This window comes from Crocuta crocuta, unplaced genomic scaffold, assembly GCF_008692635.1.
Source record: "Crocuta crocuta isolate KB4526 unplaced genomic scaffold, BGI_CrCroc_1.0 scaffold152, whole genome shotgun sequence".
Classification (NCBI taxonomy): domain Eukaryota; kingdom Metazoa; phylum Chordata; class Mammalia; order Carnivora; family Hyaenidae; genus Crocuta; species Crocuta crocuta.
The window spans coordinates 4574652-4593970 of NW_027528798.1; the positions used below are offsets into that span (position 1 = coordinate 4574652).

General features: G+C 42.6%; 1 protein-coding gene across 1 annotated transcript in view; it reads right to left on the minus strand.

The window, feature by feature from the left end:
• Positions 1 to 19319, minus strand: part of GFOD2 (Gfo/Idh/MocA-like oxidoreductase domain containing 2) — a 46056-nt gene that overhangs the window by 8255 nt on the left and 18482 nt on the right. Inside the window, exon 2 of the mRNA XM_077755611.1 lies at positions 4573 to 4918. Within this exon, the coding sequence (XP_077611737.1) occupies positions 4573 to 4831 (259 nt within the window). The 5' untranslated portion in view covers positions 4832 to 4918. The remainder of the gene's footprint in view (positions 1 to 4572; positions 4919 to 19319) is intronic.

Consider the following 19319-nt stretch of genomic DNA (forward strand, 5'->3'; position numbering starts at 1 on the left):
CCCCGAGAGGAGTAAATTCTTAAGGGAAAATAAAAGGAGTAGAGGTAGAAGGTGCAATCCAGGAATGGGAAGTAAAGAAAGGAGGTATAATACGTAATTTTATGGGGCACCTGGGTGGCTCAGTTGGTTGAGTGTCTGACTTCGGCTCAGGTCATGATTTCACAGTTCTTGAGTTTGAGTCTGTGTCAGGCTCTGTGCTGACAGCTCGGAGCTTGGAAACTGCTTCAGATTCTGTGTGTGTGTGTCTCTCTCTCCCCACTCCGCCAACCCCCCACTCATGCTCTCTCTCTCAAAAATAAACATTAAACATTTTTTAAAAATGTAATTTTATGTGCCAACCTGGCTAGTCTGTGATGTTCATCAAATACCAGTCTGGACATTGCTGGGAGGGTATTTTTTAGATGTGAATAGCACTTATTTATTTATTAAAAAGTTTTTTTAAATGTTTCTTTTTGAGAGAAAGAGAGAGGCAGAGAGAGAGGGAGACACAGAATTCGAAGCAGGCTCCAGGTTCTGAGCTGTCAGCACAGAGCCTGATGCATGGCTCCAACCAATTCATGAACCGTGAGATCATGACCTGAGCCGAAGCCAGACATTTAACTGACTGAGCCATTCAGGCGCTCCTATTTATTTATTTTTTATTGAGAGAGAGAGAGGGCACAAGTAAGTGAAGATGGAGAGAGAGGGAAAGAGAGAGAATCCTACAAGGGGCAGAGAGAGAGAGAGAAAAAATGTGTTTATCCAAAGCAGGGCTCAAGCTCACCTGATGTAGGACTTGAACTCACAAACCATGAGATCATGACCTGAGCTGAAGTCAGATGCTTAACTGAATGAGCCACCCAGGAGCCCCTAGACGTGATTAGCATTTAAACCAGTAGATTTTGAGTACATCAGACCACCCTCCACAGTGTGGGTGGGCCTCATCTAATCAGTAGAAGGTCTTAAGAAAAAAGACAGATTCCGGGGCGCCTTAGTTGGTTAAGAGTCCGACTTTCGCTTAGGTCATGATCTCGCGGTTCGTGGGTTCGAGCCCCGTATCGGGCTCTGTGCTGACTGCCAGCTCAGAGCCTGGAGCCTGTTTCGGTCTGTGACTCCCTCTCTCTCTGACCCTCCCCTGTTCACGCTGTCTCTCTCTCTCTCTCCTAGAAATAAATAAAACATTAAAAAAAAAAAAAAGAAAAAAGATTCCATGGAGAGGAAGGAATTCCACTTTCAGATTCAAGTCTGCAACAACAACTCTTAATGGAATTTCCATCCTGTTGTCCTATGCTGTGGATTTCAATTTTGTCAGCTCCTACAATCACGAGCTGATTCCTTAAATTCCTCTCTCTCTATATATATACCCTCATCGGTTCTGTTTCTCTGGAGAACACTGCCTAATATACATGGGCTGGAGAGATGAACATGTCTGTGTACCTTCATACATTTAGCAGATCACCAGCTTTGGGCAAAAGTATTTAATCTATATTTTAGGGGATGGGCTCTGTACTCTCAGTTGTAATTGCAGAAAGGGGTCTACGATTTCCTAAAGACTGTTCTCTAAAAACACTGATCCAACAAGTTAGTGTAGTCCAAGGCCAAAAAATGTATGGCTCTGGTAGGAAGGGAAAGGAAGTAAAATGAACCCTTCTGCTCTCATGCCTGAGTATATGGACTAAGAAAGCAAAAAAAAAAAAAAAAAAAAGTTAGAAAAAGCCCTGAAGAGAGCTGGGACTGGGCAGCTTCTGCTGTTTTAGGAAGCAGAAAAAAATCAATACTCCATGTTTTCAGATGAAAGCTCATGAGGGTATGAGTAGCCACAAGACAACACCACTTAGGATATTCCCGAGAGCTTGGGGTGGTTCATGTCGAAGTCCTATGTTAATACGTCCACAGACACAGGGGGTCCCAAGCTAAGAGAAGAGGTCCTTGCACTGGGGTCTCATAGAAGGGGCCCTGCAGGGAGAATAGCTCCTGACTGTTATCACGATCCGCTCTTGGAGAATCTCCAATGCTTCCCTACACATGTGAGATTTTAGGATTAGGGACCAGAGAATCACAATATTGGGTGATTAATTTGGCCACTTGATTGCAGAACACATACAGCTGACCAGGGAAGTAATGAGGACATTAGATTCTCAGACACCTCATCTGAGGGCTGTAGCTCTGGCCAACCCAGAAACTACCTGCTATAACTATTCACTGCGGGAATTGGGGTGGACACTGCAGCACGGGACAGAAAGGAGGTGGGCTGGGGGGAAAAGGACTTTTGTGGCCCCAGGGAGTTTGGGGATGGTAAAACCAGGATAAGGAAATTTCTGTTCCATGTCATGAGAGGTCAGGGAAAGGGGAGAGACCTCCCTTCTTAAGCTTGAACAACAGGAATGCTTTTTAACTTAGGACTTGGTAGTTTTATCAGTAGAAGAGCTAAAGTCCAGCTTAAGTTAAACAGGCTCCTGCAGGCCAGCTGCACAGGGTCTTTAACTTTAGGCGGACCTGGGTTGCCTTGAAAGACATATTTATTTAAGTTATCTAGCATTCCTGATAGGAAGCCGAAGGAGAGATTAGAGGCTGGGAAATGATTTTTTTTTGTTTCCAGCAAGTGGGAAAAGCATGAATGCTGAGTGCTTATTAACTCAGATTTTTTGGAGGGTGAACAAATTTCAAGCTGCAACCCTTTCTCCGTCTCATATTCCCCAGATTACCTGGGAGTGAAGTGCCCCAGAGCACCTCTTTGTTCACAAGAAGTGAACTTCATGGTCACAACATGCTCAGTGACTCTTTTGGGGTTTGAGTGGGCAGTGCCTCAAGGCAGGTCCAGCTGACATGAGCTCTCCCAGTCCCACCAACTTGGCCCTGGGATTGTGTGTCTGTAAGAACGGACCAAGGACTCATTCACACCCTCCTCCTCTATGCTGTCAAGACAGGTGACCCTGCTTCACTGAGAGCTAGGACATAGATTCCAGAAGCTCTGGTCATTCCTGTCCTTCCTGTTTACATTAAAAGATTCAAAGTCCACTGCTTTCCTATACCAGGAACCAGAAAACAGCAGGCGTGTAGCCAAAGAACCTGGGGTTTCCTCTTTCTTCCTACACAGCCTGGCAGTGGTCTCTGTGGGAACCCTAATATATAAGAAGACTGAGAGCCTCTAGAACTCTGCCTCTGGATACATCTGGCCTCACCAGCCTGTATTGACGCCACAGGGATGGCAGGAAGTCAAGTGACCACAGCAGCTTGATCCCCTTGAACTAGCCCTCTGTTAAAAGTGTTGGTATAGGCCTACTTCTAAACCCAATCTGAAAGCCATTATCTGCCCGCCTAAACAGTATCCAGTAAACAGCTTCAGTGTCACATCCTCAGAGTGCTTTCTAGAAAAGATGAACCATCTACAATTTCTGGCCAAAATGTACATGCTCCCAAATCAACCACCAGACACTCATGTTCTTACTCACTCCAATGAACGTTTATCCTTACCAATGCATTAGGCCAGAGGTGACAGACATCCTCTTCTCCTGAGAACAAGGGAGACAAGTAACAGAGGCTTGGACTCTCCACCATGGTAGTGGCCAGGAGGAGTGGCCAAGCCTGATGGCATACCAGTTTCTGGGCCCAGAGATCTCTGACTGCATCAGAGAAATATTTTGCTCCTATCACCTTGCATTAGATAATTTCTCTGTCAATTAAGTATATGCTACCTGAATTGTCTCATTTACTTTGCAACGTGTGTAATCTCTAGTCTCTCCAATTGAACTGTAAAATCTGAAGGCAGGGAGGGCTCTGATCCAACACCAAGAAGGCATTAAAACAAACAAAGAAACCAAAACAAAACAACAAAACTGTTGGATGACTATTTACTGGCTTACTTTCCTAATAAATTAGATTCTGATTTACATTAGAAAAAGAGAAAAGGTCGCTTATAGTTGACAGGGAAGAGAGGCCCAACAGGAATTGCAGGAAAATAGCTCAGCATGCCCTGCACTGCCTTCTGCTTCCCAAGGGGGCAGACGTGTGAGCTGGCTGTCCTGTGGATCTTGTCAGGGAAGCCCAGCACTGTCAGACAGCCTTCCTGCCTTCTGGAAAGCAAGACTGCAAAATTTGGCAGGAAGGGTGTGCACTCAATCTAGTGAAGGAGTGACAAAACATGGGAAATGGCAGCCTTATTACACACCCTCCCCTCCTTTCTGACGTGCTACATGCCACGGAAATGGAAGAACAAACACATCAGTCACAATCAATTCCCCACTGCCCAAGTCTTTGAACTCTGACTTCAAACAGGCCAACTTCACACTGCATGAAATGTAATGATCTCTGGTCCCTGCGACAGGACACCTCTCAAGGCATTTACTTAATTTTTGCTCCAGGAGTTACTTATGGGAGGTGGGGAAGCCTGGAGCATTTCTTTCCACAGCTGAAACACCCCTCAGTGTGCCCTCCCCAGGATGGCTCTAAGAGAGAGTGCTGTCCCAGAGTGCTATTTATTACCTGCACACCAAAGCCCAAGGACTACATAGGCCCAAGAGGAGAATAGTGACACACAAGACACCACCCAGAGGGAGATCCCTCCTGCCCTGGCTATGTCCTGACTATCCGTACCTAGAGCCTTCACAGATATTTGCCGGGTGAGTGGAGGGGGTATATTGATGCACACAAGATCCACGTCTTGATGCAGCAAGACATCATCGGTCCGGCTGGTGTAGAAGGTGATGTTCATCTCCTCGGCAAGCTGTTTCGCTTCCTCCTCAGTCTTCCCCCACAGGGCCTCCACGGTGAACCCTTCTGCCCTCAGCAGTGGGACTAGAACCCGGGCAGAGCTGCCGGTCCCAAACACGCCTACTCCTGGGAGCATCTTCATGCCGGCTTCTCTGTTCACCAACTCATCTCCTCACAAGAGCCTCCAGCATGAATACGACCTTCCCACAGTCCTGGTCAAACATGGCTCCTGGAATAGCAAGCATTATACTGGCTATTAGTGGATGGTACACTCAGCTGAGGCTACCTTCTGGACTTATTTGGAAGCAACAAGTTCTTTGCCACAAAAGCACAAATGAAATACTGCTCCAAATTGAAAAGGTTCAAAAGCTTTTCCCAAGGAAAGGATATTAGCAAATGTATATCTACTGAAAGGAATAAAAATGAAAAAGGAGTAAAGCTGGGTTAAATCTCTGTTCTGTTACTTAATGCTTTGTGTGACTTTGGTCCAATCATTTAACCATCAGGGCCTTAACTGTAAAAGTTCATGATTCTATGATATTATATTAGAAAAAGGAAAAGAGGAGTGGGAAACAAAACCAATACAAGTCGGAAGAGAACCACCTAAGTGCTATGCAGATTATAATTTAAAAGTTTATGGTAGCAAGCATAGAAAATGTTTACTAGAAACAAAAAATATCTTTTTCCCAACTACCAAACTGGCAACAACTATAACAGGAAGTTTAAAATGGTATTTTTTGTATAAGGATATTTTTCTCCAACATTCGCTAGGATAGGTGGAAAACTGGGAAACAATCTAGATGCTGAATAACAGTAACAGGAAAGATAAATAATACTATGCAGTCACTGAAAACCATGGGAAGAGAAAGCCCTCAATGACCTGAAAGACATCACCATATGTTCACTGAAAAGGAGGAAAACAAAACAATATGTGAAGTATGATATCCATTTTTTTAAAGCACAGAAGATACATGAATGAAAACATACAAGGATATCTATATTATTATCTGTAAACATTATTTCACACATGACACTAGAAGGATTAGAATATACCTGAATTTAATAATTACTCAAATTATGGGATTATGGATGAATTTTGTTTTTCAAACTCTGCCAAATTTTATACAATGAATATGTCTTACGGTGAAAATTTTCCTTCTGATCACAAGGGTTATTAAATGAAATAAAGAACATGGGGCACCTGGGTGGCACAGTCGGTTGAGTGTCCAACTTCAGCTCCGGTCATGATCTCACAGTTTGTGAGTTTGAGTCCCACCTCAGGCTCTGTGTTGACAGCTCAGAGCCTGAAGCCTGCTTCAGATTCTGTGCCTCCCTTTCTCTCTCTCTCTCAAACCTAAATAGAAATATTTTTTAAAATTTTTAATAAGGGGCGCCTGGGTGGCTTAGTCGGTTAAGCGTCCGACTTTCGCTTAGGGCATGATCTCGCGGTTCGTGGGTTCGAGCCCTGCGTCGGGCTCTGTGCTGACTGCCAGCTCAGAGCCTGGAGCCTGTTTCAGTCTGTGACTCCCTCTCTCTCTGACCCTCCCCTGCTCACGCTATCTCTCTCTCTCTTCTAGAAATAAGTAAAACATTAAAAAAAATTTTTTTAAACATTTTAATAAAATAAAGAACAAACAAAAGTCTTCGAAACCAAGATGAGATTAAGGTGTGCTCAGGGTGTCATGTTTCCCCACACAGCAGTCCTTCTGCTAAACCAGTGGTCCCCACTGAGGCTGTGTCTGCCCTGNGTGGTAAAATACACATAAAATTTACCATCTTAACCTTTTTTTCTTTTTTTTTTGAGAGAGAGCGAGAGAGAGAGAGAGAGAGAGCGAGCGAGCACGAGCTGGGGAGTGGAAAAGGGTCAGGGGAATCTTAAGTAGGCTCCGTGCTCAGTGGGGAGCCCCACAAGGGGCTTGATCTCATGACCATGAAATCATGACCTGAACTGAAATCAAGAGTCGGGTGCTTAACCAACCAAGCCACCCAGGCACCCCTTAACACATTTTTAAAATTTTAACTTTTTTAATGTTTATATATTTTGAGACAAAGAATAAGAGAGAGTGAGAGTGAGCGGGGGAGGGACAGAGGTGGAAAGAGAGAATCCCAAGCAGGTTCTGCTCTGTCAGTGCAGAGTCCAACACAGGGCTTAAATCCACAAACTGTGCAATCATGACCTGAGACAAAATCAAGAGTTGGACGTTTAACTGACTGAACCACCCAGATGCCCCAAATTTTAATTTAAGTAGGCTCCACACCAGTGCAGAGTCCAACACAGGGCTTGAACTCACAACCCGGAGATCATAACCTGAGCTGACTGAGATCAACCGTCAGACACTTAACTTACTGAGCCCCCCTAGGTGCCCCATCTCAACTATTTTTAAGTGTACACGTTCAGTGATACGTTCATATCGTGCGACCATCAGCACCACCTACCTCCAAAATTTTTCATCTTGCAAAACTGAAACTCTGTACTCATTAAACAGTAACTCCTCTTCCCAGCCCCTCTCTCTAGTCCCTGTTATGTGTGTGTGTGTGTATACACACATATATACATACATATATATATTTTAAAGTAATCTGTATACCCAACACGGGCCTCAAACTCATGATCCCATGATCCCAAGGTCAAGAGTTATATGCTCTACTGACTGAGCCAGCCAGGTGCTTCTAACCATTCTATTTTCTGTGTCTATGACTCTATGTTTGGTACCTTGTATATGGGGAATCATAGTGTTGCCTTTTTGTGGTTGGCTTATTTCACTCAGCACGTCCTCAAACTTCATCCATGTTTTAGCATGTGTCAGAACTTTTCCCCCTTTAACAGTCAAATAATATTCCATTCCATATGTATATACCACATTTTGCTTACCCGTTCATCTGTTCACAGACACTTGGGTTGCTACTAAGGATAATGCGGCTATGAACATGGGTGTTCAAATACTTCTTCAAGACCCTGCTTTCAATTCTTTTGGGTTTATACCCTGAGGTAGAATTGCTAGATTACACAGTAGATTTTTAAGTTTTTGAGGAACCACTATACTGCTTCCCACTGGGGCTGAACCATTTTAAATAATAATTTTGTAAACACCTTACAGTCCCTTAGTCTTCCAACTGTCTTTTAAAAATCTTTTTTTTAAATTTATTTCTAGGAGACAGAGAGAGAGAGACAGCGTGAGCAGGGGAGGGTCAGAGAGAGAGGGAGTCACAGACTGAAACAGGTTCCAGGCTCTGAGCTGGCAGTCAGCACAGAGCCCGACGCGGGGCTCGAACCCACGAACCACGAGATCATGCCCTAAGCGAAAGTCGGACGCTTAACCGACTAAGCCACCCAGGCGCCCCATTAAAAATCTTACTACTGATCTTGCTCACTGCAAATCCTAAATTTTAAGAAGTTTTATCTAAACACATGACTTTGCTGTTCTACTTTAATCCACATAACACTGCTTCATTTGCATCTCCTCACAGATCAGAGTCCACCTATTTTCAGTTTTTTTAAGTTTATTTATTTTGAGAGAGAGAGAGAGAGAGAGAGAGCAAGCAAGCAAGCAGGGGAGTGACAGAGAGAATCCCAAGCAGGCTCTGTACTGTGAGCGCAGAGCCCAATGCAGGGCTTGAACCCACGAACTGAGAGATCATGGCCTGAGCGGAAACCAAGAGTCCAAGAGTCGGACGCTTAACTGAGTCACTCAGATGCCCCAACCTATTTCCAGTTTAAAGGAGACATGGTATTCCTTTAGTGACTGCAAGTGCCAGGGATATACATCTCTTCCCTCCCCATCCACGACATCCTCCCACCTTTCTGGTCATTTCTGAATGCCACTTTTGGGGTTCCCAGCTCCTCCAATGCTGAGGTTTTTGAGGTTCAGTCAGAGGTGTCCTCTTTTCTTCTTGTTCCACATATTCTTTTCTACTCATGTCCAAAGCATTATCAGTATACCAGCGACTCCCAGATCTGCAGAACAAGCCCAGATTTCCCTCCAGAGTTTCACACCCACATGTTCTATTTCTGAATATACACTGATGTTCTAGTCTTGATAACCCACAAACCCACATGACCAAATCTGAACAGAAAGAGTAAAGTGAGATGGTGAGAGCACCTGAAGTGAAGGCATCAGAGATACTTGGGTTCAAATTCTGGCTTCACCAGTTCTTATGCAACCCTTTTCACGGGTAAAACACGCCTAATGCTATTTAGCTCCCAGAGTCTTCTGATGATTAAATGAGGTCCAGTTTTAAGTGCCTAGCCAAGCATATTTGGTCAGTATTTAATATTTATCATAAACCTTCACTCAAACATTTTCTTCCCCTATCCTCTCTCTTATGGAATGTTATTATCACCAACTCAGTTCTTTAGTCTAGAAAGCTGGCCATCACCCCCAACTTCTCTATTCCCTTACTTGCAAAATTAACTCATCAAGTCTTATTGATCCTACATCTTTATTATCTCTTAAATCCATCCCTTCATTGTCATCTCCTCTGCCACTGCCCTAGTCTAGCCCTGAGTACCAGTCACCTGGATTACTCCAACAACTTTCTACTTGATCTCTCTTGCTTCCATCCTTTCTTACCTTCATCTAATCTTCATATTGTAAAGATATCTTTCTAAAATGCAAATGGGATCACATCACTCCCTTCTTTTTTAACCCTTTTTTGACTTCTCCCTGGACTCAGTATACAGTGATCTTAAGGATCACTTGCCTGAGTGACTCAGTTGGTTGAGTGTCTGTCTGACTCTTGATTTTGGCTCAGGTCATGATCCTAGGGTTGTAGGACTGAGCCCCTCATCAGGTTCCATGCTCAGTGTGGAGCCTGCTTAAGACTCTCTCTCGTCCTCTAAGAAAATAATAAAAAATAAAATAAAATAAAAAGGATCCTTAAAAAAAATAAATAAAAAATGTCCAGATTCTTAAGTATGACTTGTAAGGTCCTACATGATCCAGAAATCTTAAGACAGGTCTAGCTTTGTACAGGGTCACTTTCAAGGATTATCTCAAAAAGAGATAGGTTTCAAAACACACACTTAAATAACATAGTAAGAAGAATGCTCTGCAAAACTATCAGTTATAAATCAACTAAAAGTTGGGGGGGACAGTTACTCAAAATCACAATGGTTTCAGAGTAACTGATGAGGAGTGTGTTTTTTTCTTTCTGGGAAAATTAAATAGCGGGGAACAGATGTTTATTGAGACCCTTTTTGATCACATTAAAAGCGTATCACCTCACAAAAACTTGTACATGAATGTTCATAGGCCAATCTTTCAACTGCTGAATGGGTAAACAAAATGTGGTATATCTATACAATGTAGTATTATTCAGCCACAAAAAGTAATGAAGTGCTGATATAAACTACAACAAGGAGAAACCTTGAGAACATTATGCTCAGTAAAAGATGCTAGTCACAGAAGGACATATATTGTATGATTTCATTTATAGAAAAGGTTCAGAACAGGCAATCCATGAAGATAGAAAGTAAATTAGTGGCAGGGGGTAGCAGGGATAGAGGATTTGAGAGGTATGGGGGTCAACTTTATTCTTCCACATGTGGTTATTCAATACCACTTGTTGAAGAGACTATTCTTTCCCCTGAACAACTCTGACATCTTTGTTCAAAATCAGTTGACCATAAATGTACGGGTTTATTTAGAGATTCTCAATTAAAAAAAATTTTTTTTAATGTTTATTTATTTTTGAGAGAGAGGGAGAGTCAGCGGGGGAGGGTCAGAGGGAGAGGGAGATAAAGAACCTGAAATAGGCTCCAGGTTCTGAGCTGTCAGCACAGAGCCCGATGCGCGGCTCGAACTCATGAACCATGAGATGGTGACCTGAGCTGAATTCAGACACTTAACTAACTGAGCCACCCAGGTGCCCCTAGAGATTCTCAATTTTATTTTACAGCTCTATTGTCTGTCCTTACGCTGATACCACCCCATTTTTTTTTTAATGTTTTATTTATTTCTAGGAGAGAGAGAGAGAGAGAGACAGTGTGAGCAGGGGAGGGTCAGAGAGAGAGGGAGCCACAGACTCCAAAACAGGCTCCAGGCTCTGAGCTGGCAGTCAGCACAGAGCCCGACGCGGGGCCCGAACCCATGAACCACGAGATCATGACCTAAGCGAAAGTAGGGCGCTTAACCGACTAAGCCACCCAGGTGCCCCACCCCATCTTGATTACTTTAGCTTTACAGTAAGTTCTGAAGTCAGTGTGAGTCTTCAAACTTTGTTCTTTTTCAATATTGTTTTTGGTATTCTGGGTCCTTTGCATTTTCCAATAAATTTTAGGTTCAATCTGGGATTTTGGTAGATTGCTTTGAACCTGTAGATCAATCTGGGGAATGCTGTCATCATAACAATATTAGGTTTTCTGATCCATGTACATGCTATGCCTTTCCACTTACTTAGGTTTTTAATTTCTTCTAATGATGTTCTATAGTTTTTTGGAGAGTAAGCTACACACTTTTTGGTTGAATTTTTTTCTAAATATTTAATTTTGTTTGATGCTATTGTAAATGAATTGTTTTTTTAATTTCATTTTCAGATCAGGCATCTCTTGGGTTTTATCTTAATCTTTCTTTCTAATAATGATGAATAATACCTGTGGACTCTCAGCTATGTCTCTTTCCTCTTCACCAAAAATTCTGCCCTTAAAAGCTTCCTGTCTAGTTGGAAACAGGTAGGTCACATAGTATCTTCTATAATTATCATGTCCTAGACTTCTCCTCTTTAGCTATTTTGGTCACCTTCAGCATTTGCAGTTTGTTACTGCAATTTATTATTGCAAAACAATTTGTTGTTGTTTTGTTACCTCCAGATCATGGATATTCTGGGAGCCTGAGTGTCAAATTTGTAGCATTAGACAAATAAGCTTCTGCATAAGCTTTATGGGTTATTAATTACCAATAGCTATAAGGTCCAGAAGAGTGAAACACGGCCACTATAAGCAAAGATGTCCATGTTTTCTCAAAATTCATGCCCAGGGCACACTTCCTCCTCTCTCCCACTTCATTCCTTCATGCTCTAGTTATATGTGGGTGTATGTTTGCATTGGTGGCTTAAAACAACAAAATGGATTAGAAGACATTTTAATAACCTCTGTTTTACTGACAGTGACTTAAAGGGCAACTTCATCAACACCCATAAAGGGGCATCAGATGGCCTCTGAGGAAGCTAGATGGCATGAAGCTAGGCGGGCGTGATCACTAGGTATTTCCTGTTCAAGCAGGCAGAACTGGTTTCCCTTATTTATTTCAGTGACTACCCTTTCTAACCCCTAAAATTTCCCTACTCCCAGCCCCTAACTTCCTTGTATATATGGAGACCTTTCCCATTCTCCAAAGATCTCCACAAACTCAACCCTGCCTAGCTCACATGCATTTCAATCACTACCTGCTAGTCAGGGTGGAAGGTACCCTGACAGGTCTGGCTCTGTATAATTGGACAAGGCTATGGGGAAGACAGCACAGAGGTTAGAGGCATGGAATCTGAAGCCACCTTGTCTGGCTCAAGTTTTGGCCCTACCACTTACCAGCTAGGTAACCTCAGGTAGGTTTCTTAATCATTCTGTGCTTCTGTTTCCTCATATGTAAAATGGGGATAGTTGTAGCTACCTCATAGGGGAGTCAAGGATTAAATGAGTTAATATTTGTAAAACATTTATTACAGGGCCTGGCCCATCATTTTTAAATTTTTAATTTAAAAAATTTTTAATGTTTATGTATCTGAGAGAGAGAGGGCATGAGCTGGGGAGGGGCAGAGAGAGAGAAGACACAGAATCCGAAGCAGGCTCCAGGCTCTCAGCTGTCAGTACAGAGCCCAACACAGGGCTCGAACTCATGGACAACAAGATCATGATGTGAGCTGAAGTCGGGATGCTCAACCGACTGAGGCACCCAGGTGCCCCTAATTTAATTTTTAAAAGTTTGTCAATTTTGTTGATCTTTCCAAAGAACCAACTCTTCTTTATGTAATCTCTACGCCCAAAGTAGGATTTGAACTCAACCCTGTGACCAAGGGTTGCATGCTCTTCCAACGGAAGCAGCCAGGAATCCTCCCATATATCCATCATTTTAAAAATGATTTCGGGGGTGCCTGGGTGGCTCAGTCAGTTAAGCGTCCAACTTCGGCTCAGGTCATGATCTCACGGTTCGTGGTTCGAGCCCTGCGTCGGGCTCTGTGCCTGGAGCCTGTCTTTGGATTCTGTGTCTCCCTCTCTCTCTGACCCTCCCCTGCTCACACTGTCTCTCTCTCAGGAATAAATAAAACATTTAAAAATAAATAAATAAGCATTAAAATAAAAAAATGATTTCGATGACTGACTTAGATGTCTCCTTTTCAAAAGCTGTGTAGGAATATGAAGATAATATTCCGAGATAATATTCAGTGAAGTGCAATAGGCCAAACAATGTTTAGTATAACATATAGTACATCTAAATCCACACAATCCCATTTGGCAGATGAGGATACAGAAGCTCAAAGAGGCTAGATAACTTTTCCAAGGTTGTGCAGCTGTTGTCTATGATAGAGCTGCCACAACTAGCTATGAAATCCTGGGCAGGTTACTTAGCTTCTCGAGCCTCTGTAAAAATAGAGGTTTTGTATGTGTGTAGTAATTCTTTCATTCTTTTGTGAGAAGTATGAGCCAGGAAAGTTCATTCTGTTGCTTGGTTTGGCAACTGCTTGCCTCAGATCCACCATTCAAATCAATGTTGATCTATTCATACATCATACCTTTATTGTGCGCCGAACAGGGAAGCTGTGGAGATAAAAGGATTAAAACAAAACAAAACAAAAAAAACAACACAGCCCAAATTTTGGGGCCAACCAGTCAGAAAGGTGTGTAGGGGCCAGAGCTGGTGGCAGCAAGCACTAACCTGAGGAGTTTGGACTTTCTGGGTCCAGCCAATGGGCAGTACCAGGAGGAGATCAGAGTCTTAGCATGACTAAGAGAATTTAATCCCAGGAATCTATGGCTAGTTCAACATTCTAGACTCAATTACTATAATCCACCATGGCAATAGTAATTAGTTATTAGATTACTTTATTATTTTTTTTTTAATGTTTTATTTATTTCTAGGAGAGAGAGAAAGAGACAGCGCGAGCAGGGGAGGGCCAGAGAGAGAGAGGGAGTCACAGACTGAAACAGGCTCCAGGCTCTGAGCCGGCAGTCAGCACAGAGCCCGACGCGGGGCTCGAACCCACGAACCGCGAGATCATGACCCAAGCAAAAGTCGGACGCTTAACCGACTAAGCCACCCAGGCGCCCCTAGTTATTAGATTACTTTAATTCGAAATGCAAATTAGGAGCTCCTGGGTGGCTCAGTGTCGGTTAAGGGTCCGACTTTGGCTCAGGTCATGTTCTCGCCATCTGTGAATTTGAGCCTCGCATCGGGTTCTGTGTCTTCTCTCTCTGCTCCTCCCCCACTCATACTCTGTTTTTGTCTCTGTTTCAAAAGTGAGTAAACATTACAAAAATTTATACAAAAAAAAAATTAAAACTTATTTAATACAACTACACACCTACTAAACTGTCTAAAAATCAGAAAACCTGGTATCAAATACTGGCAAGGCCATTGAGCAACTGTTCATTGTTGGTGAAAATGAAAAAATGGTATAGCCACTTTGGAAAACAGTCTGTCATCTTGCAAAGTTAAATATACACTTATCATACAATCTAGTAGCCCCATGTCTGGGTATTTATCAAGAAAAACAAAACTGATTTTTACACAAAAACCTGTATGTGAACATCTATCTTCTAATGTTTAATACTGGTTTTATTTAATTGCCAAAACTTAGAACCAACACAAATGTCCTTCAACTGGTAGGTAATGGATACACAAATAGCATATCATGCAATGGAACACTACTCAGTAATGCAAAGGAGCAAACTACTAATGCACTCAATGACGTGATGAATCTCAAGTGCATTATGCTAACTAAAAGATGCCAGACTCAGGAGGCTCTATACTGTGTGATTCCATTCATATGACATAATAGAAAAGGCAAACAACAGGGACAGAAAATAGTGACTGCCAAGGGGCATGAGTCAACTGCAATGGGCTACAGGGAATTTTGGGGTGTGGGTGTTCTCTATCTTGAAAAGGTTGTTAGTGACATGACTGCGTGCATTTGTCAAAACTCATAGGACTGTACACTTAAAAAGGCAAATTTACTGATATGTAAATCATACTTTAATAAATAAATAAATATGACACCCTAAAAATGACACCAAAGTTCTAAGGATAAAATGACAAGTTGTAGGGGTGCCTGAGTGGCTCAGTCGGTTGGGCATCTGACTTTGGCTCAGGTCATGATCTTGCGGTTCCTGAGTTTGAACCCTGCATCGGGTCCTGTGCTGATAGCTCAGAGCCTGGAGCCTGCTTCCAATTCTGTGTCTCCCTCTCTCTCCGCCCCTTGCCTGTTCACACTCTGTCTCTCTCTCTCTCTGTCTCAAAACTAAATAAACATTAAAAAAAAAAACAAACACAACAACAAAAAACACCAAAGACAAGTTGTAGTGTCATTTAGAGAAACAGGGAACCCAAAAGGCCTGACTTGTTGAAACTTGTGCAGAAGCTGGGATCTATAGATTCTGCTGTCCCTGGACTGGTGGAATGTCATCTTACCTCTGTATGCCTAGTCCCTAGAGTCACAGCTCCTGCGAAATCATAGGAAGAGATCCAGTCCCCACGACAGGGATGGGCCAAATCCAATCTGACTCCTATTTTTTTAAGTTCTGGAACACAAGGCACATCCATTCCTTTATCTATGGCTACTTTTTTTTTTTTTTAATATTTTTTATTTATTTCTAGGAGAGAGAGAGACAGCGTGAGCAGGGGAGGGTCAGAGAGAGAGGGAGACAGACTGAAACAGGCTCCAGGCTCTGAGCTGGCAGTCAGCACAGAGGCCGACGCGGGGCTCGAACCCACGAACCACGAGATCATGACCTAAGTGAAAGTCGGATGCTTAACCGACTAAGCCACCCAGGCGCCCCTCTATGGCTACTTTTGTAATAAAACAGCAAAGTAGGTGCAACAGTGAGCATATGGCCCACAAAATTGAAAACATTTACCATCTGACCCTTTATAGAAAAGGTTTGCTGATCCCTGCCCAGTCCCATGGGTTATGAAACAAGGAGCTCCAAATGACAGAATTTAATCATGAAAGTAGCCAGGATTATGATTAAAAATCCTACCTCATTGTTTGAGGAGTCACAGATTCTGGGAATTTTGGTGTTAACTGCACAATGTCAGAGAGGTCATTCATCGATTAGGCAGCTTGAGTAGGAGTCAGACCCTGGGCAGAAGGTGCCTATGAATCCTTTCCTACTAGATGCAACATGCAGAACTAAAACATGTATTTCCCAGCTTCTCCTGCAAAAAAGATGTTTCTAAGAAGATAAATATAGGATGAAGGTACAGTTTGGTAGAGCTTCTGAGAACATTCTTTAAAGGAGGTTAAGTAGGTAACATCCACTGACAGGCACTTTTCCCCCTCTTTCTCCTTCCTTTCAGCTTTAAGTGCAAGATTCTATGGCTGGAGTTGCCACAGTCAAATGACCACCAGGAGGCAACCTGAGGATGGAACATAATTTCCTACAGACATTGGTACTAAAATGGTGAATCACCCCCAAGGAACTCTATTTTATGGACTAGACAGGCATGTAAACACATTTGTTATTCATTATGACAGGTAGAGCAACAGAAATCTGTGTGTGACATGGAGAACAGCCATCACAAACAACAGGGGCCACAGGTGGTGTGCAAGCAGGAAAGACTTCCTGGAAGAGATGATGTAACATGTCTAAGTTGGTCAGAAAGACAAGAGGTCACACAGCCTGTCCAACCCATCCAATGACAAGACCTTCCCTTTACTGGTGGCCTGATTCTGTTCTGGGACCATTTCAGTCAGAAAACTCTTCTGTGGATGGACTTGAAGTCCTAGGTCTTCTACACTGTGGAACTATCTGTGATGTTTCTAATGAAACTGTCATGTTTCCTCCAAACTTCATAGGTAGTGGTAGGTTGTTGCAAAATGGCCACAATAACCCCCTTTTCTGTTTTCATGCCACCAGATAGTCTCCCACAAAGACTCTGGACTTAGCCATGTCATTTGCTCTGGCCAATGGGAAATTAGCAAAATGACACAAAATGTTTGAAAAATACTTGTGCACGAAGGCTTGCTCTCTCACATTGCTCATGGGTTCCCTGGGACCATCACCATGTGAACAAGCCTAGGCCATCCTGCTCAATCACAAGAGACATGTGACCAAGTTATCCTCACTGCCCCACATGACACAGCCACATGCCAGTTATATGAGTGAGATCATCCAGTTCCAGCTGAGCCCACCTAAACCAGAACCACCACCCAGAACTCCCCGAAAATCACAAGAAAATCAAATTAACATTGTAAACCTTTAAATTACCCAATGTTGTATGTCAATAATATTTCGATAAAGCTGGGGAGAAAAAAGAAAAATGAGAAATAATCTTTGTCTTAAGCTACTGCATTTTGAGCTTGTTTGTTATATAGCAAAAGCTTACTGATATATTCCTTTAGAGCCAGAACTCCCCTAATTCCCTCTGGCCTTCCTCATACTCTCTATAAGAGGAGTAGCCAAGGCCAAGGCTGCCCTGTCTTGTCTAATCTTTGGTTTACCAACATCCCCCTTAAACCGGGCCCCCAGAACTAAATGCCATATCCTGAGCATACTCTGTCTGGCCTTCTTTCTTTAGATACTATACTCCTATTAAGCAGCTTACATTCATTATAGAATTTAGACGGCCTTGTCATCCTGATACACAGTAAGAATCACATATCCTTATGACTATTCTGTCCTCATGTCATTGGGTTTTAAAAATGTTTAATTGTCTCTCCACAATAGCTAAAACATGGAAAGAGCCTACGTGTCCATCAACGGATGAATGGATCAAGAAGATGTGGTTTATCTATACCATGGAATACTACATGGCAATGAGAAAGAATGAAATCTGGCCATGTGTAGCAACATGGATGGACCTTGAGGGTGTTATACTGAGCGAAGTAAGTCAGGCAGAGAAGGACAAATATCATATGTTTGCATGTATAGGAGGATTAGGAGGAACTTAACTGAGGAACAAGGGAGAGAAGAAGGGGGGAAATGGTGGGGGAAAGGGAGAGAGGCAAACCATGAGAGACTCTTGAATGCTGACAAAAACTGAGGACTGACGGATGTGGGGGGGAAGGGAGATGGGCATGGAGGAGGGCACTTGTGGGGATAAGCACTGGGTGTTATGTGGAAACTAATTTGACAATAAACTATTTGTAAAAAATAAAAATAAAAAAAAAGTTTAATTGTGGCAAAATACACATCAACATAAAATTTACCATCTTAACCATTTTTAAACATATGGTTCAGTGGCATTAATAACATTCAACATTGTTGTACAATCATCACCACCAACCACCATCCACACAGGACTTTTTTTACTTTGTACAAGTGAAACTCTAGAGGTGCATGCGTGGTTCAGTAGGTTAAGCATCTGACTTCGGCTCAGGTCATGATCTCACAATTAGTGGGTTCAAGCCCCACGTTGGATTCCATGCTGACAGCTCAGAGCCTGGAGCCTGGTTCCGATTCTGTGTCTCCCTCTCTCTCTGCCCCTCCCCTGCTCATGCTCATGCTCTGTCTCTCTCTCAAAAAAAAAAATTAGGGGCGCATGGGTGGCTTAGTCGGTTAAGCGTCCAACTTTCGCTTAGGTAATGATCTCACGGTTCGTGGGTTCGAGCCCTACGTCGGGCTCTGTGCTGCCAGCTCAGAGCCTGGAGCCTGTTTCAGTCCGTGACTCCCTCTCTCTCTGACCCTCCCCTGCTCACGCTGTCTCTCTCTCTCTCCTAGAAATAAATAAAACATTAAAAAAATTAAAAAAAAATTTTAAGTGAAACTCTCGATCCACTACACAGCAACACCCTATCCCCTCCAGCCCCCGGCAACCACCATTCTACTTTGTCTCTCTAAGTTTGAGTCTCTGTAAGTGCAATCATATAATACTTATACTTTTGTGACTGGCTTATTTCACTTAGTATCATGTCCTCAAGGTTCACCCATGTTGTAGCATGTGTCAGAATTTCCTTCCTTATTTAAGGCTGAATTAATATCCCATTGTGCATATATACTACCTTTTGCTTATCCATTCATCTGACCATGGACACTTGGGTTGCTTCCACATTTTAGCTTTTATGAATAATGGTATAAACACAGTACAAATTACTTTTTTTGAACCAAAGTATAGTACTTTCAAAATTTCCTCTAAGAACTGTAATTTAATTTGGACATTTATTTACCAGTTGAGAACTTCCTGAATATTTAATCACTATGTGTACCAGGCTTTGTATCAGTTGCAAATTTGCAGGCCATATCTTCAATTTAAGCCAAAATAGCTAATTTAGAAGATTACATTGTTATCAAATACAGAGTCTGAACTACCAAAATCTCAAGGCCAGCAACAAGTTGTTCGTGGCATAGACACCAGGGAACAGAGCTAGCCCTTAATAAATGTTTGTTAGATGATGTTGTCCTTTACAAACCTTTCTTTTCTTTTTTTTTTTTTTAAGTAGGCTCTATGCCAACATGGGGCTTGAACTCATGACCCTCAGAT